Source organism: Trachypithecus francoisi, unplaced genomic scaffold (assembly GCF_009764315.1).
Source record: "Trachypithecus francoisi isolate TF-2019V2 unplaced genomic scaffold, Tfra_2.0 Lachesis_group10, whole genome shotgun sequence".
In the NCBI taxonomy this organism is placed as follows: domain Eukaryota; kingdom Metazoa; phylum Chordata; class Mammalia; order Primates; family Cercopithecidae; genus Trachypithecus; species Trachypithecus francoisi.
The window spans coordinates 81,139,055-81,163,982 of record NW_022681455.1 but is presented as its reverse complement, the minus strand read 5'-3'; the positions used below and the strand labels follow the sequence as shown (position 1 = coordinate 81,163,982).

At 53.0% G+C, this 24,928-nt stretch overlaps 2 protein-coding genes across 7 annotated transcripts in view; one reads left to right on the top strand and one right to left on the bottom strand.

Annotated features, from left to right (window-relative positions):
* Positions 1-1,481, top strand: part of NSMCE1 (NSE1 homolog, SMC5-SMC6 complex component) — a 42,441-nt gene extending 40,960 nt beyond the window's left edge. For 3 of the 4 annotated variants that reach the window (XM_033217892.1, XM_033217890.1, XM_033217893.1), the window contains 2 exons: positions 619-739; positions 1,239-1,481. In XM_033217892.1, the coding sequence (XP_033073783.1) occupies positions 619-739; positions 1,239-1,318 (201 nt within the window). In that variant the 3' untranslated portion in view covers positions 1,319-1,481. The remainder of the gene's footprint in view (positions 1-618; positions 740-1,238) is intronic. The other variant, XM_033217891.1, reaches the window with a different exon arrangement.
* A 2,254-nt stretch (positions 1,482-3,735) lies between these two features.
* On the bottom strand, positions 3,736-24,023 carry KDM8 (lysine demethylase 8). 3 transcript variants are annotated; one of them, XM_033217887.1, is made up of 8 exons: positions 23,860-24,023; positions 16,956-17,484; positions 13,480-13,646; positions 12,212-12,344; positions 11,239-11,283; positions 8,163-8,312; positions 6,812-6,904; positions 3,736-6,732 (listed from the first exon to the last, which is right to left on the bottom strand). In XM_033217887.1, exons 2-8 carry the CDS (start codon positions 17,451-17,453, stop codon positions 6,568-6,570), a joined length of 1,251 nt encoding a protein of 416 aa, XP_033073778.1. In that variant the 5' UTR covers positions 17,454-17,484; positions 23,860-24,023; the 3' UTR covers positions 3,736-6,567. The 3 variants fall into 3 exon arrangements, with proteins under 3 accessions (XP_033073778.1, XP_033073780.1, XP_033073779.1); XM_033217889.1 differs by lacking the exon at positions 6,812-6,904; XM_033217888.1 differs by lacking the exon at positions 11,239-11,283.
* Positions 24,024-24,928: the final 905 nt, after the last annotated feature.

The window sequence follows — 24,928 nt, the reverse complement described above, 5'->3', positions numbered from 1 at the left end:
TGAGTGTTCTGTGCAACCTGCATTATCTTGGCAGTTTTGTGGCAGAGTATTTGGCAGAGTGTCTCTATCAATTGCTGCTTTCCGGAGTGGTCTACTCCAGTTTGCAGGGCTTTGCAACCACTGAACCAGCATGGACATTGATGTGCCTTTCAGTTTCTGTCGTTTTGCAGCTGTAGCTGTTTATAATTGCAATTGCTCTCATGGGCCTCGCACACCTGTATCCTTGGGCACCTGGTGATTATTTCCTTGGGCGGAGCTTCTGGGACAAAGTGCAATTTTTTTTTTGAAAGCTTTTGATCCACATTAGCAAATAAGCTTCTGAAGAGCTGTGGCTGTCCACACGCCACCTGCAGGATCTGAGTGCAGGAGCTTGCCAGCCCTTGGCTTCTGTCACTGCGTTCATGTGTTCAGAATTGTTTAGTAAAACCCACCGCAACAAACAAGCAAACAAACAAAAGACTCCCCTGCACTAAGGCGTTTGGGATTTTCAGTATTAATCTGGGGCCTGGAAGATAACCCGATGCTGCCAGCTGCCCATTTTCCTTGTGGCTTCCCCAGAGGTTTGCAGAACACAGAGGTGTGCACCAGCTCCGCCGTCATTGGCCTTTCTTGTTTCAGGGTCAAAGCTGCGAAACCTGTGGGATCAGGATGCACTTACCCTGCGTGGCCAAGTACTTCCAGTCAAACACCGAACCGCGCTGCCCCCACTGCAACGACTACTGGCCCCATGAGATCCCAGGTGCGTGGGCCCTGAGGTGCTCATGGGAGGGGCTGGGCCAGCAGGTCGCAGGGCCTGGTGCTGGGGAAGCCCTTAGAGACAGGGCCCTGAAGGGCTCCAGGGTGTGTGGGGGTACGCATTAGCAGCCTGAATCCTAGAAGCAGCCACCGCAGGAAGTAAAGGCTGAGCTGTGTGCACCGTTCCAGAGGACTTTCTAGAAAGGACTTTCTAGAACCCAGCAGAAATTCCAATGCTTATGAGCATTTTGTCTAGACAAGGCTCCCTCTCTGGCAGCCCTCTGAGGAGGGAGATGTGAAAGCCACGTCCACAGCTCCCTCAGTTTGTTCCTGTCTGAATTGGGGCTAACTCTGCCTCACGGGCTGGGGAGGGTTGGCAGTGAAGAATGGTGTAGACCTAGGACAGAGTCCTTGGCAAAGGAGACGTAGCTGCTGGCTCGAGCTGGTGCTCCTGTGCTGCCAGCCCCTCCATTCACTGTCTTTCCTGCCTTCTCTGTCTACAGAAGTCTTTGACCCTGAGAAGGAGAGGGAGTCTGGTATCTCGAAATCGAACAAAAAGTCCCTGCGGTCCAGGCAGCATTAGCCGTCGTGCTCTGCTGAGGGACTGGCTGCCTTGGGCGGCCTGATCGCTGCAGCCCTTCCTGGAAGAGAGGCGTCCGTGTTTCGGGTTCCATGCGAGTCACCTCTTTCTTCTTAACGTGGACTGTCCACAGCTTTGGAATAAACTGTCCTGGGAAGTTGCTGCAGCCCCTGTCTGTGTTCTCGAGCCTGTGTGTGAGGCTCTGTGTCGTGGCCTTGCCTTCTTTCCTGGAGTTCAGTCATCACTCAGAACCCCTGGGTTTGGGCTCCAGCAGGTGAAACCAGCAGAGCCCCCAGCAACGGCTCAGGACAGCTCACTGTCCTTGCCCAGGGCAGCCTTGCCTCCAGTCCCAGCTGTGACCAGCTGTCCCAGCAGGATTGGGCTGGCCCAAACCTGGATATGTGAACCTTGGCCTCCCCAACTCCCCAGTCTGGACTCTCCCCTGGCCCAAGGTGCCACTGGCCTGAATGGGCTGAGGCTGGGCGTTTGGGCAGGACACGTGCTCTCCCTCCCTGGACCCTCTGCTCCCTGTGGGTGCCCGGCAGCCCCGCCATCCAGCAGCCCCGCCATCCAGCAGCCCCAGCCGGGACCGGGAGTCAGCCTCAATGCTTCCTCTCCCTGAGCCTCCTGCATCCCACTGTCACCAGATCCTGTCCAGCCCAGCTGCCAATAGCCCTCTGGCCCTGCCACTGCTGCCTCAGGCTGAGCGCCAGCCCTGGCCCACACCCTGCCTCCATGCTCCCTGTGGAAGACCCCTGGACGCCCTAACTGCTGCAGCAGGGCTGTGGCCCCTGGTGAGGCCCCTGCTCATCCGCCACTGCCTCCCCCCACCCACTGCGCAGGGTGCGGGGCTTCCTTCGTCAGCTCGGGAGCCTCTGCACAGCGCCCTGGGCCTGCGCACCTTCCCCTCTGGTGTCCGGCTTTGTTTCCTGGCTAGCACCCGCTCGCCCTTTGGCACTGGTCAGCCCCTCGCTCCCTGCACTTCCTCCATCCTCACACTTGTTAAGTCCCCATCTTCATGCCTCTCTTGAACCCTGGCATCAGTCAGGATGCTTCAGTCATGACAGAAAAGCCAACTCAGACTGGCCGAAACAAGGAAGGACTTGGCCACAGGGGACTTGAAAGGCCTTAGGTCTAGGGGCTCCAGTGAGGTTACCACACAGCCATATTTCTGTGTCTACTGCGCTTTCACTGGGCTGGCTGCATGCTTGGGGCCTACGAGGCGGTTTCCCAGACATCCAGCTTTCTTCATGATAGCAAAATAGCTGCCATGCTTCTGGGCCTCACACATCATGCCCGGGATCAGGAGGAAGAGGGTGGCTCTCACTTGGTGGCTCCCACACCCTTGCAAGCATCCTCACGGCCCATAGCTCCCACGTGGACACCTGCGAGGTGGGGACAGGATGATCTGACTGGCATTGGAAAATCACACCCACCCCGAAGACAGGGGTGGGGCCCTCCCTCTCAGGCCACGTGGCTGAGGGAGCAGGGGCCTTTCCCTAAGCAAATTGAAGGTGTGATTGCATCTTCAGTAGCCTCAGAGGCAGCGGGGAGTGAACTTGGACTCTGAATTGGTGGCTGGCCTCCCCCGCTACAGGCAGGCACATCCCCCTTTATTCACCTCCATAAAACCAGGGTAGAGCAGGTATCCAAGGCTCAGTGAACCAATGACCCCTGCTGGTGGGAGGCTAACCCTCCCAGAACCAAGTCTGGGCTCCTGAGCCCTCAAGCCCACCTTCCCATCAGTGAGGCAGCTGGGGACCCAGTCCAGCCCTTCGTCAGTGGGCAGAGACACGCCCATTGGTAAGCCCAGTGTGTTCAGCCAGTGCCAGCCCCAGCTGGCCTCACCAGAAGAGGAGTTTTTTGGAAACATATGAGGTGGCTTGCAGAAATGACAGGCAAGACCAGTCTAGAACGGCAGACCTTAGAATAAGGCTCGTGGATGTCAAGACAATTCTGTGACCGTGGGTGCTGCTGCCACAGGGGGTCAGCTCCAACCTGTCTATGCTCCTCCCGACGTGCCCTCAAGATGCCAGTCCAGGGAGGAGCTGTACAGACCTGCCAGGACCGCATCCCTGGGGCAGAGGTCATTCTCCAGAGCGCAGTGTGCTGTTCTGGAAGAAGGGAAGATGGACGCCAGGAGGCAAAAAGCCAACCAGCGAATACCGCCTGCAGGAGGGGCCAGGGCAGCTCGTGACTGACCCAGTTGTCCCATGGTTCTGGTTGTTCATTCTCTGTACTCGAGGCAGTCCTGGCTGGGGACTCAGGAAGCCTCTGGGCACTTCACCATTGGGGACACTGGCCCTCCTACTGCTTGTCTCTCCTGCCTCCAGCACCTCCATGATGACACCGATGTGAACATCTCACAACACACGCTGGCACTCAACCAAAACCCTCGTGAGGAGTTCCATACACTGGCCTGGCATTCAAAGCCTTTATTACCCCAACAGCCTTCTCTTTCACTGCCATGCTCCCCTGTCGGTGCCCCTGACCTTGTCACTCAGGAATTACGGACTGGCCTGCTTCCCAGGGTCCCCTTGTAGGCCCTTGTCTGCAGAGCAGCTGCAGACCTGTCCCTCCCAGGCTGAGCCCCCCATTGCCTTCCCCTGCTGGTCCCCCAGGCCCCGTGGCCTTGATACCCCCCTTCCCACCCCTCTCTGCCCCAGCCGCCCTGACTCCTACCTCCCCTGTCCCCAGACTGGGGCTTGCCTTGTCTCACGGCTGCTGTACCTGCTGTCACGAGCTGGGCCTCAAGTCTCCTGGCCAGTTCTGGATTCCTAGTCAAGCTCTTGCTCTTCAAATGTCAACTATCTAAAACCTCTGGCCCCACCAGTCCATCCCTGGCTGCCATTTTCCACCGTCACCCTGCTCTGTTGCTTTCATGGCACTAATCATGGCGTGACACTGTCTTGTTTTATTCCCATGTCCTTATTGCCCCCCGCGCCCCAGCCTGACGCCATTGTGTTAAAACACCATGAGGGCAGGGGCCTCATGTGGTCAGTGACAGGCCTGCTAGCTGTGTCCTGTGTCTGTGATGGCAGTATCAGTGTCCTGACTGCTGTGGCCACATCTCAGGAAGGGGCTCGTGCACGTGCCTCTCCTTGGTCTGTGACCCACTGTTGGGCGCTTGGGTTCCAAGCTGGCTTGAGAGTCCACCGTCCCCGGAGGGCTGAGGTCACCCTCAGACTGGGACTCCTAGGAACGCCGGAACCTCGGCCCCAGGGCAGGGCCATTTCCCGTTTTCCCGTTCCTCATCTGACAAGGGACATTTGCGGGAAGCCTCCTGGCCAGGATACCATACGTTAATGAACGTGGCCTCCCGTGCCCAGCTTTCTGTCACGCTACGCTACAGATGGGCCATGGGGCCTGCCAGCTGGAGCGCATGGAGCGGCTGGGCCACTGGGAGCTGGGGCCACAACCCGCCTGTCCTTCCGCTGGGGAAGAGGTGTGAGTGACACATGCGGGCCGGGAGTCACAGCCTTCTGTGGCCGGGCAGCCACCGCTCCTCACTAATGGCGAACCTAGTCATGGGGCGTCCCTGTTTTATGCCTCCCTACTTTCAGGGGTGTTGACATCTGGTGTAAATTCTTCCCATGAAAGATTAGGTAATTCACTATTAACAATGGCAGGGAATAAACAATGTCCTTGCAAGCAGCTGCCCATGGAGCCAAGTGGACTCCACTTCCAGATAGCTCTTGTGTCACTCCCTGGCACACCCACGGCCCCTCAGCAGCCCACTCCCAGGATGAGTAAGTACCATGGCCTCTCCCTGCCAACAGCCAGCTTTCGAGATTGCAGATTCTGCTGGTGTCTGCTCAAAGGCCGAGAACCCCAGGACCTACCAAATAAAGGTCAAATTCCTTGGCCTGGGTACAGAGGGCATCAGGAACTAGAGTTCCAGCTGCCCGTGGCCACCTTCCCATCCCCCTTCTAGTTACCCCAGGGTAGCTACCCCCTGGCCAACCAGAGGCGGCTTGATTTTTAGCTAAAAGACAAGCAGCGGAGCCAGTGAGTCAAGGTGCTGGCAGGATGGCAGCTGAACCCTCGGGGCTCTTTTTCCCAGGCCTGTCTTGGAAGGGGAGAAGAAAGAAGCCAAGGCTGGCATGGTGGCTCATACCTGTAACCCCAGCACTTTGGTAGGCCAAGGTGAGAGGATCGCTTAAGCCCAGGAGTTCAAGACCAGCCTGGGCAACATAGCAAGATCCCACCTCTATTTAGTTTAAAAAACAAAAAACAGAGGGCTGGGGAAAGTCTTAATGGTCAAAACATAAAACAAACCTGCGTGCACACAAACAAGACACAATTACAGAAAGCACGGAGCCTGGGTGTCCCCCTGGCCTCAAACCTTCCACCGGTTTGAGAGTCATTACTTCTGGGGGATGGTGACTAGAAGGTGGCTAGAGGGAGGCTTCCAGGGGCTGGTGATGGTTCAGTGGTTTCTTCACTTGGGAGCCTGCTCCTGGATGAGTGTGGGTGAAAAGTCATCCAGCAAGACCTTCGCACTTCACTGCAGGCAGGTGGGTTATCCTTTAGCCACGAGGATGACAGAAAGCTCCCACTGCCCAGCAGGGGTCTGCGCTCCTGAGCAGGCCTCTATGGACTCTCTCCTGTGACCTGGGCAACGCCCAGCTTTCTCCAGTATTCAGGCTGTGGTGTCCAGCAGGCCCAGTTACGGGAAGGAAGGGCAGAAGGATCAGAGTAATTGGGATCAGTGGCAGTGGTTAAGGTTCATGCAGCAGCAGGGGCTCGGCACTGCCTCCTCGGCCCTCTGCAGTGAGGACTGGCCTTGCCCTCTTTTCCACGTGGACACAACGAAGCGGGGGATCCTGGCCAAGTCGCGCAGCAGGTACGCAGCGCGGCCGGGTCTGAGTCGAGTAGCCAACCTCAGAGCCCACGTTTCACCCCTGCCCGTGTGACCCACCTGTTTCCCAAACACGTTAGGCTTTCTGATGCCAGAGTCCCCAAGCAGGCTATCTGCCTGCATGGTCCTTCTGGGCTCTCCTCACCTTCCTCTGTCATGCACCCCCAGCCTAGAGTGTGCTCCTTCCTGGGCAGCCCCCGCTCTGTGCTCGTCCAGTGCTGAAGCTCAGCCGCCCAGGGCTGCCACTGGGCAGTGAAGGCTCTTCAGGACACAGCTTCAGTCCTGCTTGTCTATAGATTCCAGGACCCAGCACCAGGTGGGGCACAGAGCAGGAAATCAGTGAACAGATGAATGCTGTCTGCATGTCAGGCCCTTTCAGCTCCTAGCCCGGCTATGACCACCAGAAGCTGACCGAGAAGCTCAAATCCAGAGCCCGCACGTAATGCCAGTATTGCACGGGTATGAACAGGATCTCTCCAGGAGACAGGATGCAGGACAGGAATGGGGCCTTGGCAAACTCGGGGAACTTCTCGAGGTCAGGATTCTCCACGTCGACCTGAAGAAAGCAAAGGACGTCATCATCTCTGGGGCAGTGGGGAGAACCTGCAATGTCACCCCGGACCCCCAGTGCCCACCTGGCTCGTGTTATGGAGAAGGTGCGTGTCATGAGGGTACAGAGCCCCCGACTCCTGCGGGGAATACAGCCGGATGTACTTCCTCCCCATCACCTGGGAAGAGACCCTCACAGTCAGCTGGTGGCCTCACTCTGCTGCTGCCCCACGCCCACCCTGGCCTCTGTCCCCTTCCACATGCTGCTCCCTGGGCCCAGCCCGCCCTTCCCCTCCACACATGCTTACAGTTCCACATGTATGTTTTTCTTCCTGTTTTATTTTTTAGAGACTGGGTCTCAGTCATGCAGGCTGGAGTGCAGTGGTGCGATCATGGCTCATTGGAGTCTCGACCTCCTCCCTCCAGAGATCCTCCTGCCCCAGCCTCCCCAGTAGTTGGGACTACAGGTGTGCCCCACCACACCCAGCTGATTTTTGTATTTTTATTTTTGGTAGAGATTGGGTTTTACTACGTTACCCAGGCTGGTCTTGAACTCCTGGCCTCAAGTGATCCTCCTGACTCAGCCTCCCAAAGTGCTGGGATTATAGGTGTGAACCACCAAACTTGGCCTAAAGGTATGTTTTTCTTCCAAATACATTTTGGAGCCCACCATTATTAGGCACTTGTCTGTGCCAGGCACCACTTAAGTGCTTCACGTGTGTTACCTGATTTAATCCTCTCTGAGGAGGTTTATCTTCACTCCCATTTTGCAGGTGAGGAAACTGAGGCACAGAGAGATTAAATGAGCTGCCCAAGCTCACATAGCTGAGGTGTGGCAGGGCTGCTGTCCGCGCCAGGCAGGCTGGCTCCCGAAGCCCGGCTCTTAGCCCACTCCTGAGCTGCCTCTCTGGACTGGTCTGCTGGGGTAGGAGAATGTTCTCCTTTACTAAACTTCTCTTTGCCTGTGAAAACTAAGGTGGTCTTACAGCAGTAGACAGAGGTACCTCCCCTTGTAGCAAAACCATCTGCTCCTCTGCCTGGGTCTTAGGAAAAAACCTCCCAGTGACTGAGAAAACTCCTCCCCCGGCCTGCCGCCTCCTATTTGGAAGAAGCTGGTCTGGATCGGATGGGTGGCAGGCGGGGGAGGGGCAGAGGCACCAGGCACCCACGCCAGCACTGGCTCCCTCTCCCGAGGGCTCCCCTGTGAGGGATCTTGGGAGGGGCCCACACAGGACAGCCGCTTCTGGAAGCAGCCGACTGCAGAGGCCTTCCCGGGCCTGGCGCCGTTTGTGGGTTTGTTTTCTAGTTTTGTCCTCATCCCCTTCAGTGCTTCTTGTTTCTTTTTAAGAGCCCGGTGTTTAAAGGCAGAGAACGTGGCCAGCCAGGTGCCTGGGCCAGGAGGAGATAGGAGGCCACTATTCCAGTTGTAGCTCCAACCTGGACTAGGAAGTTCTGCTGGGGATCCTGATGTAGGGGGGAGATGGTTCCCTGGGGACCAAACCAGGCATTGATGGTGATCTCCTCCTCCTCCCCATCGCCCAGGCTGCAGTAGTCGGGGATGCTGATGTCCTGCTTCAACTCCGGGATCTGTGGGTGGCAGAGCAGACATGAGAGGTGGGGATCTGGCCGGGGACACTGCAGCCCGGAGGCCAAAGAAGAGTCAGAGACACACACCTATATCCATTATGTGTGTGTATGTGTGTTTGAGACAGGGTCTGGCTGTTTCTCAGGCTGGAGTGCAGTGGTGTGATCTCAGCTCACTGCAGCCTCTGCCTCCTGGGCTCAAGTGATCCTCCCACCTCAGTCTCCCTAGTAGCTGGGACTACAAGCATGCACCATGCCTGGCTAATTTGTTTTTATTTTTACTTTTGTAGAGACAGGGTTTTGCCATGTTGCATAGGCTGGTCTCAAACTCCTAGACTTAAGTGATCCACCCGCCTCGGCCTCCCAAAGTGCTGGGATTACAGGTGTGAGCCACCGTACCTGGCCCTCGCCTTCCTAGTTTTAAAAGCCAGGGTAGGCACAGAGGATCTGTTGCCATACCTGGCAGCAACAGACTGGGCATTGAAACTGCCTGATCAGAAAGACAGGTGTGGGCCTGGGTCTGTGCTCTGAGCTTTATATGATGCAGTAAGGGTGGGGTGGCTCCCCATGGCCTCCAACAGAGTTATATGCCACACGTCAGGCGATCTCGGATGTTCATGGCGGGGCAGGGCTGCGGTGGCCTGGCCTCCTTTATTTATTGTAATTTTTTTTTTTCAAAGACAGTCTTGTTGTGTCACCCAGTCTGGAGTGCAGTGGTGCCATCACGGCTCACTGTAGCCTCAACCTGCAGGGTTTAAGTGATCCTCCTGCCTCAGCCTACCGAGTTGCTGGGACCACAGGAGCATGCCACCGTGCCCGGCTAATTTTATTTTTGTAGAGATGGGGTCTTGCTACGTTGTCCAGGCCGGTCCTGCTTGGCCTCCCAAAGTGCTGGGACTACAGGTGTGAGCCACTGCACACGGCCCTGGCCTCCTTTAGACAAAGCTAGGGTCTCAGAGTGAAAACACACCACTTTAAGTCCACTTCCTGTCCAGACCCTTAGCAGGCACCTCAGTTACCTCTGGGGTTGAACCCACCAGTGCAGGCCACCAGCCCACACCCCCCAGGCCACCGAGAACCCCAGGGTTCTTCACAGGACCCTGGTTGGACCCGGCGACATTTTTCAAGCTTGAGAGGCATGAAAACAGGGTTGCCAGGGGGACACAGGTCTTTTTAGAGTCACTGCTCCCCAGCCTGAAGGCACCTGCAGGTGGACACTACCATTCCTTCGGGAGCAGTGACGGTAACTTCAGGCTGCTGGCTCAGAAACCAGTGTGTACCGGGAAAAGCTGGAATGTTCTCCCCGCAGGGAGCTTGGTCCCAGACACTGCTATTCGGACCTTTAAGAGCCTGTCTCAAATCAGCTGTGCAGAAACGCAGCCGCGCCTGCTGCTTAGGACTGAAGTACAAGTTCGCAAGCTGAGGCCCCTCCCAGGGCTGCTGGGGGTTCCTCCCAAAGGTAACACCCGACACTGCTGCTTCTGACCAGAATTGGCCCTGTGGAATCTGAGCAGAAAGTATGATTGGTCCCTGATGACATCATCAGGATTTCTGAAAGGTGATTGGCTGACCAGATTATGTCGTCAGAATCACTGGCCAAGGATGCACAGACCCCAAGGGAATCAGCGCTCCTAAGATGTGACTGATAATTGAGGCAGGCTTAAACTGTTGGCCAAAATCTTCTAGAACACGGGGTCTCTGGGAGAAGTCAGTAAGAGGTTCTGGGACAAGAATTTGGTAGGAGCCCCTGAGAATCCCTTACGTAGAGAAGGTTCTAGAACACTGTCCTTGCCACATGGCATGACAACACCTGGGCATGGGCTGCTGGGACTTCTCCAGGGTCCTCTCACAGCATGATGGACACTCAGCTCTGGGACCCAAGGTAAACACCCAGGCAGCCCTCCATTACCCGAAATGTCTTTCAAGTCCTGGTTCATCTTGAAAGCCACTGTGAACTTGACCTTCTACTCCTAAATATACCTCCTCCTGTTCTACAAAGTATGAAACAGCTGCTCCAGGACAGGGAGCCAAGGTTAACTGTGGCTTCCAGGGTCCCCGGCCCACACTGAGGCCATGCCCCCAGGATGACTGGGGTCGGGGGAAAGGCGAGTCTCGAGATCACACAGTAGGGACCTGATCAATTAGAATCCCCCTTTCCCTCACTTAGCAAGTGACATGGACAGGAGGCAGCATGCACGAGTCCTAATAGGGAGGCTTGGGGAAGAGAAACTGCCAGCCTCCTTTAATGTCGGCATGAAGGCTCCTGGCCTACTGTCCTTGGGTGCCCCATCAAGACAGGGTCAGGCAGCCCTGGCCTCAGCAGTAGATACAGCAGCTGAGCAGCATCCCAGGGCCCCACTGCAAAGGCTGCAGAGGTGCGACCCCAGCCCACCCCTGGCTGTGGCCCTGACCCCATGCGCCTGGCCCTATTCTTGAATCCTGCCAAGTGCTGCCTCCCTGGGCACTCCGGGCAGACACCACAACAGCCAGGTCCCTCCTGGGCACCCCAGCTCCATCTATTTAGTGTTTTGGGGACCTGAATCTGGGCGTCTTCCCTGATCTTCCCTCCCACCCCCACACATCCACCCACGTCCAGGGTCCGGCGGTTCACACCTATCTTGAACTGCTCCACCTGCCAGCATCACCTCTCCTTGTACCACAGCAACAGCCCAGCCAGCCACCCGGTCCAACAGCTGCTCCCTTCATCTCTGAACAGCAGCCCCTGCAATCCTCGGAGCACTGGCAACCCCTAGTGTTTCCTGTTACTTTAGGAAAATGGCTCCTTGTCACCCACATCTTGTCAACTTCCCAGCCTCACCTGCTGCCTCCCTCCTACTCACACCCACTACTCCAGCTGCACTGAGCCCAGGAGGGGAGGAGAGGGGAAGGTGAGAAGGTGAGGGACAGAGGAGTGTGGCCTCAGACTTACCTGGTCAAAGAGCTGGTGCTGAGCAAGGTAGCCGACGTCCCTCGGCTAATCCACCGGGGAAAACCAGAGGCGACACAGAAAGCCCAGTTAGTCGTGACAGATGCCCTCTTGCTGCTGCTGTCCAGCTGGCCCCAGCCCCAGCCCCAGCCCCGCCACCTTTCCACTCCATCCTGAGTGGTCCTCTCCAACCCTTAGAGGCCCTGGGGCAGCTTCAAAGAACCTCTCCAGCACTGGGGTACCCAGTTGGTAAAGCACTGATCTCCCATCTGATTGCCAAGCATTTTCATAAAATGGCAACAAACAGCGCAGGCAAAGATGTAAGAAAACAGACACTTGTGTTAATTGCTGGTGAAAGTATAAGTGATTAACTTTTGGGAAAAATAAGCTGTCCTATCCTGTCCTGTCCTAATTTTGACAGGGCCTGGTTCTGTTGTCCAAGCTGGAATGCAGTGACCTGATCTTGGCTCCCTGTAACCTCTGCCTCCCAGGCTCAAGCAATTTGCCCCACCTCAGCCTCTTGAGTAGCTGGGATTACAGGCATGCACCACTACGCCCAGCTGATTTTTATATTTTTTATAGAGACAGGGTTTCACTATGTTTCCCAGGCTGGTCTTGAACTCCTGCGCTCAAGCGATCCACCTGCCTCAGCCTCCCAAAGTGCTGGGATTACAGGTGTGAGCCACCATGCCTGGCCGCTATTAAAATTTTAAATACACATACTCTTGACTTAGCTGTCCAACTTTTGGAACCCACTGAATTATACTTCCCTGCCCATTAAAAAGGACCTGACATGAGTCCCTCATGTCTGCTGGCCGAACAGCCTGCCTTCCTCGCTGTGGTCATCCCTCTGACCACAGACTTATGGACTGGCTCCTCCAAAACCTCCCACTGCAACACACGGAGGGTTATTTGCCTAAATGTTCTACGCTCTCTCCCTTCCAAGTATTAGGGGAAAGCAGTCCCCATGATGTACCTCATTCACGATGTATTTGCTGATGAACTCGTTGACCGTCATGAGTGTCTGGGACCACTCCTCGTCTGTGTACCTCGAACCAACTTCCACCGGGACGGTTCGGCAGCCAGCAATCCCTTGGATATACTCCAAACTAGCAGAAAGACACACACATTGGCATCATCACTGCTAATAGTTTTTGGGCATAGTACTAAGTGTGCTTTGCATGTGGTCCCCTTTCATCCTTGGAAGATCTCATGTGCAGAGACGAGGACTGTCATCCCCAGCTTCACTGATGAGGAAACGATCACGGAGAGGCGGGACTCCCTGCTCAAGGCTGTACAGCTCCTACACAGTGCTGCAGAGCTTTGCAGATAGGGCCAGTAAGTCTGGTTGGCTGGGCTGCTTTGGTTCCCTGCTTGCCAACGGCCTCCTCATTTCTTTCTTTGCTCATTTTGTCACTAAGCTGAGAAACTTTTGAACAAATAGTGGGCAGCGCGGCGGGTGCTGCAGTGAAGTCCCCTGGGCTCTGCCCTCTAGCCTGGGACTGATTCCAGGCCTCATCAGGTACAGGCCAGGGGATCTGTGGAGGTTACTGAACCTCTCTGAGTCCTTGATCCCCATTTACAGAATGGGGGTGATGACAACACCTGTCCTAGTGCCAGGTACATAGTAAAATGTTTCACTGAAGGCTTGCTGTGAGGAGAGCTCCTGCAATGAGAAGTCCTCTACATGTCTCAGCAGGTACCATTCACTCCGCTAAACCACAAAACAGGCCGACTCCATCTACTTCCTGGAGAGATGCCTCCTTATTTCCAAACTCATGCAGAGCCTCCCATGACAGCACGCTCCAGCTGCCTGATCTGATCTCTCCATCATGAATCTGAGAGAGGACTAGAAACAAACACAAGAGACCACAGAATCCCTCAGAGAGAGGGGCTGTCTCTTGGGTTATTTCTGTGCTTAGCCTCAGGGCCCTGAGATGGTCTGAAATTGCTAGGATCCTGCAAAAATTGCAGAACAGACACATCCTAGGACTGCCACTTAGGGACTCATTAAAAAACCACTTAGGGCGAGGAAGGTAGAAGGTAAGAATCTCATAACCTGCGGCATAAATTCAGAGCACCTTACTTTCATTCTCTTTTAACCCCTAGGCAATCAGTCAAGGGCTGCTAGTGAAGCATCTGCAAGGCTGCATTCCGCTGGGGATGGTCAGGGGAGGAATTCAGGGAGCCCTGGGGAACGCTAACACGGGAAGAGGGACCTCACCTCCCTCGGTGACCACCCACCTCCACTTCTGCATGCACGGCCAGTGGTCAGCCACGCCTTTCAGGATCACGGGCCTCCCTGGAACCAAAAACTGCTCCCTGAAATGCTGGAGGGATGGACGGTGCAGCCGGGGGACTGTTCTTTCTAAGTTCACATCTGGAATTGAACCATGGTCCGTCTTTGCCTTCTGTTTAAAATCAAAACAGAACAAATTAGCAAGCACCTCAGGAAGTCGACATTTGAGGCTTTCCACCAGGAACCTGTGTCAGGGGTAGGAGAGTTTAGCTGTCAAGAGTACCAGTGACAACAATAGACAACATTTGCTATTATTAGTGCTACTATTACTATTTGCTCCTCATGAGATCAAGGTGGTTTTCTTCTTAACCATTTCATTAAAAATGTTTGTTTCATTATAAACTGCTTTCACAGAAATTCTGCAATAAAGGAAAACTTACTATCTCCAACTTCATCATCTTAAGGTCTTCTCATTCCTGCATGGTTTTTTCCCATCTTAAACACACACACACACACACACACATACAATATCTCTGACCCACTGGGGGTAACAGCAACGATGAAGCAGCAGCCCTGCCTCTCCCCTCCAATCATTTATCAAAAGCAGTTTCCACGTGGCCACCCAGTCCTTGCAGTTTCTTAGGAGTGGCTGTACCATCGTTTACTTAACCATCTCCCAACTGGGTGACCTGAGTAAGTTACTTGCTGCTTGAGAGCCTCAGTGTCCACAGGTGTGAACCTGCTGGAAATGGCCAGCCACAGTGGCTCATACCTGTAATCTCAGCACTTTGGGAGACCAAGGTGGGAGGACTGCTTGAGCCTGGGAGTTTGAAACCAGGCAACATAGAGAAACTTCCATCTCTAGAAAAAATTTAAAAAGCCGGGCATGGTGGTGCACGCCTGTAGTCCCAGCCACTCAGGAAGCTGAGGTGGGAGAAATCACCTAAGCCTAGGAAGTCAAGGCTGCAGTGAGCTATGTTTTTTGTTTTTTGTTTGTTTGTTTCTTTTGTTTTTTTTTTTTTTCGGTTTTTTTTTTTGAAACGGAGTCTTGCTCTGTCGCCCAGGCTGGAGTGCAGTGGCGTGATCTCGGCTCATCGCAAGCTCCGCCTCCTGGGTTCACACCATTCTCCTGCCTCAGCCTCCCGAGTAGCTGGGACTGCAGGCGCCCGCCACCATGCCCGGCTAATTTTTTTTTTTGTATTTTTAGTAGAGACGGGGTTTCAGCGTGTTAGCCAGGATGGTCTTGATCTCCTGACCTTGTGATCCACCCGCCCCGGCCTCCCAAAGTGCTGGGATTACAGGCGTGAGCCACCACACCCGGCCAGTTTTTTGTTTTTTTTTGAGACCAAGTCTCGCTCTGTTGCCCAGGCTGGAGTGCAGTGGCATGATCTTGGCTCACTACAACCTCTGCCTCAGGGGTTCAAGCAATTCTCCTGCCTCAGCCTCCAGAGTAGCTGGGATTACAGGCGTGTGCCAGAACGCCTGGCAAATTTTTGTATTTTTAGTAGAGATGAAGTTTCACCATGTTGGCCAGGCTGGTCTCGAATTCCTGACCTCAGGTGACCTGCCAGCCTCGGCCTCCCAAAGTGCTGGGATTATAGGCGTGAGCCACCACACCTGGCCTGCAGAAGGCTATGACTGTGCCACTGCACTCCAGCTTGGGTGACTGGGCAAGATCCTGTCTGTAAAAAAAAGAAACAAAATAAAAGAGCAACCCACACACCATGCCCTTGGCCACATGGTGCCCTTGGCAACACCGGGTATCATATGAAGCCTTGTTTGCTAACTTAAGAGCCAAAGATGACATGCTGTTTCGCTATTTGCATCTCTCTCTCTTATTTTTTTAACCAGAGGTGAGGCTGAACATTTTCCTGCACATTTGTTTAACAGATCTATTTCCTTCTTGTGAACAGTCTGTTCAGGTTCCTGGTCTTCTACCTCCTGGGGCTCAAGATTTTTTCCCTATTGATTTGTACCATTCCTTACGTAATAGAGATATTCATTATCTGACATATTTGTTGAAAATGTTTCTTCTCCCTTTATTGGATTTTCTTTTATTTTGGTTACATGCATGTGTGTTTAGTGTCAATCACTTGCATTTTTCTTACATAAAAATAATTTGTGGCTCATGCCTGCAATCCCAGCACTTTAGGAGACTGAGGTGGGTGGATCACCTGAGGTCCAGACAAGCCTGCCAACACGGTGAAACCCTGTCTCTATTAAAAATACAAAAATTGTCAGGTATAGTGGTGAGCGCCTGTAATCCCAGCTACTTAGGAGACTGAGGCAGGAGAATCGCTTGAACCTGGGAGGCGGAGGTTGCAGTGAGCTGAGATTGTGCCACTGCACTCCAGCCTGGGTGACAGAGTGAGACTCTGTCTCAAAAATAATAACAATAATAATAATAATATGCATTGTAGGAAATTCTGGAAACACAGCATTTAGAAAACCGTCAGAAACATCCCATAATTCCACTACTGAGTGTCTAGTACAGTCTTAGTCATTTCTTTCTGTGGGTCCGTTACCGGCCACTCTACAGACAAGGAAACCGAGGCTCAAAGGAGGTTAAGTGACTTGCTTGGGGGTGTTGTAAGTGAGGCCTGTGTGTGGGCACCAGGACCTGAAGCCTTCAGAGTAAACCATGCTCTGTTCCTGGGGGTGCTCTTTGGAACAGGCATACAGACCCAAGAAGTGGGAGAGACTGATCCCCAAAACAGACATCAGCTAGTTGTAGTATCTCATCCAAACCCAGGAGCAGAGAGACAGGAGCAGCCCGAGGTATCGCCTCGCCTGGGTGAGACTTCAGCAAGCCCAGCAAGAAGAAGCTGAAAAAAATGGGCCGCCGCTGGCTGCAGCTCTCGCCCACACAATCGCTGTAAGCTGTTCCCCTCAGGAACCACGAAGCTTCTCTATTGCCTCTCTGCTGAAAGGGCACTGCCTTTGCGGAAAAAAAAAAAAGGAAAAAGCTTTCTTTTTTTTTTGACAAAATGAATGGAGCTGTTCCATTTCAAAAATCAATGAGGGCTGAGCACAGTGGCTCACACCTGTAATCTCAGTGCTTCAGGAGGCCACGGCAGGGGGATCGCTTTAGGCCAGGAGTTCCAGATTAACCTGAGAAACATAATGAGACCCCATCTCTGCAAAAAATGAAAAATAAATGGAAAACTAAAACAATTAGCTGGGTGTGGTGCCACGCTGCCATAGTTCCAGCTACTAACAAGGCTGAGGCAGAAGGACTGCTTGAGCCCAAGAAGTGGAGGCTGCAGTGAGCCGCGATTGCACTACTGCACTCCAGCCTGGGTGACAGAACGGGAGCCTACTTCGAAAAACAAACAGAAATTCAGAATCAATGGAGATGCTATTTTCCATCAGAGGGGTTGCAGGCTACGAGTCCTCACCCTGTGGGAGAGATGACTCGGAATTTCTAGAAGAACAGCATTGCTGGATGGCCAGTGTGCTTGGGGCAATCTCCCCCACATACCTTTGTGCAGGGCTGCTCCAGGGTGGAGCTCTGGGCAGGCCTCTTTCCAGGGAGGTGTGCCTGGAGGATGGTGGCGACTTTAAGGAGGATGTCCCCCAGGATGGCCGTCCCCATCAGCAGGCCCATGTCACAGACCCGCAGGGCTGTGGCCACAGTGGTGGCATCCTCTGGTGCCTGGCACAGACACATGGCTTTCAGGAGGCAGCCGATGGCGTAGACCCGGCGCCAGTCTTTGTCTACGTCCCGCCACGTGCCCGTGTTGAGCTTCTCCCAGGAGTAGTCCAGGATCACCTCGCTGGTCTGCAGACACTCGTCCCTCCTGCCCTGGTAGAAGAGCTCAGTGGCTCGCTGTAACAATGTCACCATGCTCCTCTCCACTTTCTCCCCGAGGTCCAACTTCAGGTCTTCTTTAGTGTGCGGCAGGAGTGCCCTGAGGGCCTCCCAAAGAGTGCCTTCTCTGGCCAGGGGCTCTGCAGGGCAGTGGGGGTCTCCAGCCATCAGGCCACCACCAGCTCAGTCAGACACGTGCCTGGGGAGGTGGAGAGAAGCAAGAGTCAGACACCAGGACAGACCTGATTCCCTGTGCGTTCCCGCAGTTTCCTGCATCTCATCTGTGAGGATTTTTCAACAGTGGTTTTCTCTGCTGGGCAGAAGCTCTGGAGGGGAGGGCCCCCATCTGTCTGGGGTCCCCGCTGTATCTTTAGGGCCTGTCTCAACACCTGGTACTCAGTGAGCACTGGATAAATGTTCAGAAAGGAACGTGTATTGTCTTTGTCTGCAAGGCCTCCCATACCCCTCTGCTGCCTGGCAAACTCCTACTCAACCTTTAATGCCCATCTTAAATACTCCTATGTGAGGCCTGTTAAGATTCTCCAGCAGTGTGCTGTGTTCCTGCAGCCCTTGAGCTTCTCTTACAGCACTTGTCAGGATGTATGAAAACACCAGCTTACATGTGTGTCTATCCAACACTGCACTGCCAGCCCCACCAGGGCAAGAATGTAGCTTACTCCTCTACGTTTCCCCAGAGCCTAAAAGCAGAGCCCACCTCATGGCAGGCACTCGGGAGTGCCGGATTTTGAAAAGTATTCGAGGACGCTGGTATGGTGGCTCATGCCTGTAATTCCAGTGCTTTGGGAGGCCAAGGCAATTGGATCGCTTGAGCTTAGGAGTTCAAGACTAGCCTGGCCAACATGGCAAGACCCCGTCTCTACAAAAAATACAAAAATTAGCTGGGCATGGCGGTACATGCCTGTGGTCCCAGGTACTCGGGAGGCTGAAGGTGGCAGGATCACTTAAGCCTGGAGGCAAAGGTTGCAGTAAGCCGAGATCATGACACCAGCCTGGGTGATAGAGCAAGATCCTGTCTCAAGTTTAAAAAAATCAAAAATGAAGTGACTTGCCCCGAGGCCGACGGTCAATCATTTGTGCAGAAGCAGGGCTTAAATTCCCTCTGATCTCAGCACCCTCTCCTGTGTGCCATGTCAATGCTGCATGCTTGACATATATTAACATGTCCCTTGCAGTCCTACGATGGGAGTTTTACAGATGAATAAACTGAGATTTCAGAGGTTTAGCAATTTGTCCAAAACTACAGAGTAAGTGGCAGTGTCTGCCCAGAACACTCATTGCCCTCAAGTGTGAGCTCTTTGGACTTTGTATCCACAGGGCTGAGCTCACAATGAGTTCATTTCTGTCCTTGGTTCACAATGAACAGTCTTTCTAGCAAGCTCAGGGTGTGGTAGGCCTCAGAAAGCCCCAGCCTGCCAGGGTGGGTTCTATCTCTAACCTCCTAAAATGCTTGTGTTGGCCTCATTCACAGCCTTCTTGGACAGTTTCATAGTCCAATTTCCAGCATGGACTTATCCACTAGGCCAGCACAAGACACCACATGAGCCCATCCCTGGCCTCCCTGGGTGGCCTCCTGGCTTATCCCCTGTGTATCTTCTATGAATCTTGTAGAACAACATGGAGAAGTCTCATCTTGAGCATCCAAAAGACCTCAGGGGCCTCATATCCTGGCTTCTCATAAAGGCTGGTGGAAAGGCCTCCCAGGAGACCATTTATTGCCTTACCATAAAACTGGCTTCCACTGGGGCTCTACGTACCAGCTTTGTAAACTTGTCTCTTGACGACCTTAGAAAACGGCCTCCCAGAGGGTTTCAAATGGGCTATAAACCTGTTCCCTGCAATGCAGACTACGGGCTTTATAAACTGGTGTTTCAGAGTGACCTCATAAAATGGCCCCTCACAGGGCGCCTATCAGCCTTACAAAGCCAGGTTCACAAGGTGGCCTCACGTGTGTGGCTTTGTAGCCAGGTTTGCCCGGTGGCCCCATGTGCTGCTTTGTCACCTGGCCTCCCAGGGTGGCCTCACATTTGATCTTCATAAACTGCCTCCTAAGGCAGCCTATCTGCTACTTTGCAACTTGGCCTTGGAGGCCTCATGTTGAAGGCCAGTGGACACAGCCTTGTCCTGGGAAAGATGGCTTCCTAATACTGCGAGTTGGCTGTACAAAACAGTCTCCTCTTGGCTATTCTTCTTCTTTAATGCAGAGTTCTTCAATGAATGGCCTCATCAAAAGGCCTTCAGAGATACTTACGTTGACAATATATAATGATCTTCCAGAGACAGAGGTTCAGGATGGCTGTATGAGTTTGTTTTCAAAATGACTTTTCCGTTTGCCTCTGTATAAGCCACTTGGAATGGCCTCCCCAAAGGCCTCAAGATTGATATTATACACTACCCTCCAGCAGGGCACCTATAATCCCAGCTACTTGGGAGTCTGAAACAGGAGGACTGCTTGAGCCCAAGAATTCAAGACCCTGTCTCTAAAAAAAATTTAAAAATTAGTTAGCTGGCTGTGGTGGCACATACCTGTAGCCCCAGCTACTCCAGAGACTGAAGCAGGAAGATTGCTTGAGCTCAGGAGTTTAAGGCTACAAGTGAACCGTGTTTGTGCCTCTGCACTCCTGTCTGGGCGACAGAGTGAGACCCTGTTTCAAACAATAAAATAAAACTATAGCCTCCTACAAGGCCTTATGTTGGCAGCATGGTGAAGTGGCATTCTGGCCGTATGAGTCTTCTGCCTGGTTGCATAGACTTCCCCAAACCTCTCATAATTTGGCCTTTTATGTAGTTGCCATATCAAACAGCCACCTCCTAGCACGGGAAACAGTCTTCCAAAATGGTTTTTTAAGATGGAGTCTTGCTCTGTCACCCAGTCTGGAGTGCAGTGGTGTGATCTCAGCTCACTGCAATCTCCGCCTCCCAGGTTCAAGTGATTCTCCTGCCTCAGCCTCTGAGTAGCTGGGACCATAGGCACCTGCCACCATGCCTGGCTAATTTTTGTATTTTTAGTAGAGACCGGGTTTCGCCATGTTGGCCAGGCTGGTCTCGAACTCCTGACCACAAGTGACCCGCCCACCTCAGCTTCCCAAAGTGCTGGGATTACAGGTGTGAGCCACCATGCCCGGCCCTTGTAACTTGTTTTAAAAACTGGCCTTTCTATAGATGGGGGCTTGTCTGAGGACCCAGTGAAGTCAGATTTTGTCTTAGTTTTACAAATCTATCTGTGGTTTCTTCATAGTGACAGGAAAGTGTTGTTTGTTGTGTCCATCTACCCCTGCAGGGAGCAGACACATTGGCTCCTGTTAGCTGTGCAAAAAGGCCTTACAGAAGGAGTCTTGGTCTGGCTGGGGAACACTCTCTTGTTAGCTGTGTAAAGCAATCTTCCCGGGTCGCTGGCCTCATGGGCTGTGAGAAGCAGCCTTCACACCACCAACCACTTGAGATGGGCCTCCTGGGAAGGTCAGGTGCGGGCCTCAGGTCACTGCCTTTCTGAATGGCCTCAGGTCCAGGCTCATCAGCTTTCCGACATTCCCCACATACTGGTCCGATAAAAAAGGCTTCTCGTTGTATCAAGCAATTTTCTAGAGGAAAGGACCAGCCAGAGTAGCCTTATGGCCTGGCTTTATTGATTGGCTTCCCAGAACTCCTTAGTGAATTGCTGTTTACAAAGTCTTATATTAAGGCCAGGTGCAGTGACTCACGCCTGTCATCCTAGCACTTTGGGAGGCCGAGGAGGGTGGATCACCTGAGGTCAGGAGCTCCAGGCCAGCCTGGCCAACATGGTGAAACCCCATCTCTACTAAAAATACAAAAATTAGCCAGCATGGTGGTGCACACCTGTAATCCCAGCTACTCGGGAGGCTGAGGTAGGAGAATTACTTGAACCCGGGAGGCAGAGGTTGGGGTGAGCCGAGATCTAGCCACTGCACTCCAGTCTGGGTGACAGAGCAAGACTCTGTCCCTCCACCCTGCCAAAAAAAAAAAAAAAAAAAAGAACACACACACAAAAGGCTAAACAAACAGGCTTCCAAAGAAGGGAGTCAAGAATAAGATGTGTGACTTGCCAGTTATCTGCAAGAAGAAAAAAGATGTGTGAAGCAGTCTTTGAGAGTGGTGCCACAGACTGGCCTTCAAGAGCTCCACATAAAAGGGCTTATTGGGAGTTGTACAGATAGCCTGCTAGTGGCCAGGTGTAGGTGGGTCATCCAAACCAAGATGCTATTAATATTTATGTCTGCATCAGTAAAAAACTGGTGTTATTCCAGGCAAACTGACACCTACCGTAACCCAAATGTGGGCCATATGAAAAAGCCTGAGTGGCCTTGTATCTTCACTTTACAAGTCAGTCTCCCAGAGCTCAACAGGTATTGGCCTTCAAAGACCTCTTGTTGATTGGAGAAGGCTGGTTTTTTTGTTTTTGTTTTTTAAAGACAGAGTCTCACTCTGTCACCTAGGCTGGAGTGCAATGGTGCCATCCCGGCTCACTGCAACCTCTGCCTCCCGAGTTCAAGCGATTCTCCTGCCTCAGCCTCCTGAGTAGCTGGGATTACAGGTGCCCGCCACCACACCCAGCTAATTTTTCTATTTTTAGTAGCGACGGGATTTCACCACATCGCCCAGGCTGGTCTTGAACTCCTGACCTCAGGTGATCCGCCCGGCTCAGCCTCCCAAAGTTCAGATTACAGGCGTGAGCCAGCATGCCGGACCAGGGAAGGCTTTTTTTTTTTTTTTTTTTGGCAGGGGAGCTGGGGGATCAGGTATAGAAACAGCTTGAGTGGTCTTATGTCCTGGCTTTGTGAACTGGCCTCATTACCTGGAACAGCTTTCAGGGGGAAGATCAAGCGCGGGTTGCATAAAACAGCTTTTGAGTGGACTTGATTCAGCCCCTAAATGCTCCTTAAAGTCTTGTCTGCTGGTGTATGAAATGAACTTGCAAAGAAGGTCAGAATATAGGCTATGTGCTAACCTCTCAGAGTGGTTTTTCTCCTGGATTTATAAACAAGACTAAGATGAATCTTATAAAAGACTTCTTGTTGGTCGTATTAAACAAAAAGGAGCCAAACACAGCCTGTATATAACAGCCTTAAGACTCAGGCCTGGACTTTATAAATTCGCCATCCAGACAGAATTCACTATGCACACTAGCAAAGTGGGTTCCTGGTAGGTTACGGGATATATCCCTCTTGGAAACCACTGCCCTGTCATCCCAGGATTCTTTCAAATTATTTTTATTTTTTTTGAGACGGAGTCTCCTCTCACCCAGGCTGGAATGCAGTGCCCCAATCTCAGCTCACTGCAACCTCTGCTTCCTAGGTTCAAGCAATTCTCCTGCCTTGGCCGCCCGAGTAGCTGGGATTACAGGTGTGCACCACCACACTCAGCTAATTTTTGTATTTTTAGTGGAGACGGGGTTGCGCCATGTTGGCTAGGCTGGTCTCGTGAACTCCTGACCTGAAGTGATCGGCCTGTCTCGGCCTCCCAAAGGGTTGGGATTACAGGCATGAGCCACCGCGCTCACCCTTAAATTATTTTTAAACATCAATTCCTCTAAAGCACCTCCCTGAGTATTCTTTAAGGTGGCTGGGCGGAACGGCCTCTCGGAGAGCCTCACTGTGATTTGCAGAGGGTCTCAGGGTGGGCACTCTGCGAGCACCATGCTGGTCATGAGAAAGCCTCTCAGAGGGGGCTTCCAGGACAGGTCAGCCTACATCTGGCTTTCTTGGAACAGGCAGTCCGGTTCTCTAATCTCTTCAATGTTATTATGGCAGTATTCCACAAAACTTGTGCAAACACAAGAGCTTTGTAAAACTTCCCAGAGAAGTTTGGAACATTTTCCAGAAAGCTTTATTCATGGCACAAGGATCCCTTTGGCTAAGGGGCACCCAGTCTTTGTGTTTGGGTCATCCGTGTGGCCCCATCGCCCGCGCACCTCCTGACCCCGGGCTTGCTCCCGTGTCCTCCCGAGCACGGCGATTCTTACCGTTGCTAGAAAACGCACCGATGCCCATCGTTAAGTCTTACCGAGCTACAAGCACCTTTCCTTAGGGCAGCCACACACCCAGGCCCTAGAGGGTCCCACGTACCCCGCACTAGCCTTAAGCCCCCCGAGGCCTCAGACCCCCTTTCCTCCTCAGCGCCTTTCCCGGGGCTACATTTTTCGCGGCTCTTATCTGGGACCTGACGGCTGAATCGTTTCCAGTCGGCCTTACACACCAGGGCATAAAACCCGCGCAGGCGCACTAGGGCTACACCGACTAGACGCCAAGAACCGCGAAAGCGCACAGCAGCCCGCCTCAAGGGCCTGCCCTCACGCATGCGCAAAACCACTGCCAGAAGACGAGCACTACGCACGCGCGGAGCCTTTCCCTCTATCTGGCAGCGCAGGCCGGCTCAGAGCTCAAGCGCCGACGCGAGCCAGCCTCGGCTTTCCAAGGCGCACGCGCGAGGTCGGGCTGTACTGCCTCACATGACGCCTGCGCGGTCTATGCCTCTGAACCCGGCCTCTCCACTTCTGAGGAACTGGAGCTGACTCCGTTCTCGTGTTGCTCAGACTAACCTCTCTTCAGCTGGGACGGTGTCGAGTCGCCTTTGGGCTGGCGACTACTCGTTGCTTTTGGTCCGACCACGCGGCTGTCTCCCCCGAGAAGTCAGAGGCTAGCATAGGAGTATCGATCGCTCACCGCTCCTCTGATCAGGACGCAGTGCCTAGAGGAGTGCCGAGTGATCGATGCCGTGGCCCCGCCCCACTCCCGTTTAAAAGACCAGGGGATGGACAAGACAGGGAAAGGCTGGCTGTATCCTCCGGGTCCTTCCATGCTAGTGACACCCGATTTTTCCTCTGCACAGATAACAACTTCTTACAAGGCTGTTTGCATCCACCATTTAATCCCTGCAGCTGGGATTATTAGTTCTCCCTATTTTACAGAGCGAAACTGAAGCTCAGTGATTAAAGTGGCCACATACTTGTACTTTTGGAAAGTCAGATCCACAATTACCACGAGCAAGTGCTACATCCACAGTCTGTTCGAGTGAGAAGGCAAGTGGCCAGGGGACACACTCCTGCCACGTTTGCTTTGATGTCGAGTGGTGCGGGGTCACTGGGACTTTGGTGTTTTGAGCACACTCTCCTATGGACTCCAAGTATGCAGGCCTTTCGCAGCATTGCACAGAGGCATGGAAAGTTATGTTCATACTGAGCTTGGGGTCTGAGTAGGAAACAGGCTTGCTCAAGATCAGTTCATAGATTAGTGGATTCTAGGTACTGTGCTTTAAAAATACTAAGATTGTAGCTATTGTAATGATCATGATCATCCCTATTTGAGGGAGTATGTTAATCCACTTTCACGCTGCTGATACAAAGACATACCTGAAACTGGGCAATTTACAAAGAAAAAGAGGTTTAATGGATTCACAGTTCCACATGGCTGGGGAGGCCTCACAATCATGGTGGAAGGTGAAAGGCACGTCTGACATGGCGGAAGACAAGAGAGGATGAGAACCAAGTGAAAAGGGAAACTGTCAGTCCTCTGAGCCCAAGCCTGCATGTATACATCCAGATGATCTGAAGTAACTGAAGAATCACAAAAGAAGTGAAAATGACCTATTTCTGCCTTAACTGATGACAT

Bases quoted from the DNA above. Each gene is read 5' to 3' on its own strand.
- KDM8 (XM_033217887.1), bottom strand. From the start codon at position 17,453: ATGGCTGGAGACCCCCACTGCCCTGCAGAGCCCCTGGCCAGAGAAGGC. The intron at 11,284-12,211 runs GTACATCATGGG...CCGGTGGATTAG, and splicing joins GCAAATACATCGTGAATGAG to CCGAGGGACGTCGGCTACCT. The intron at 6,733-6,811 runs GTGGGCACTGGG...TGCTTTCTTCAG, and splicing joins TTCTCCATAACACGAGCCAG to GTCGACGTGGAGAATCCTGA.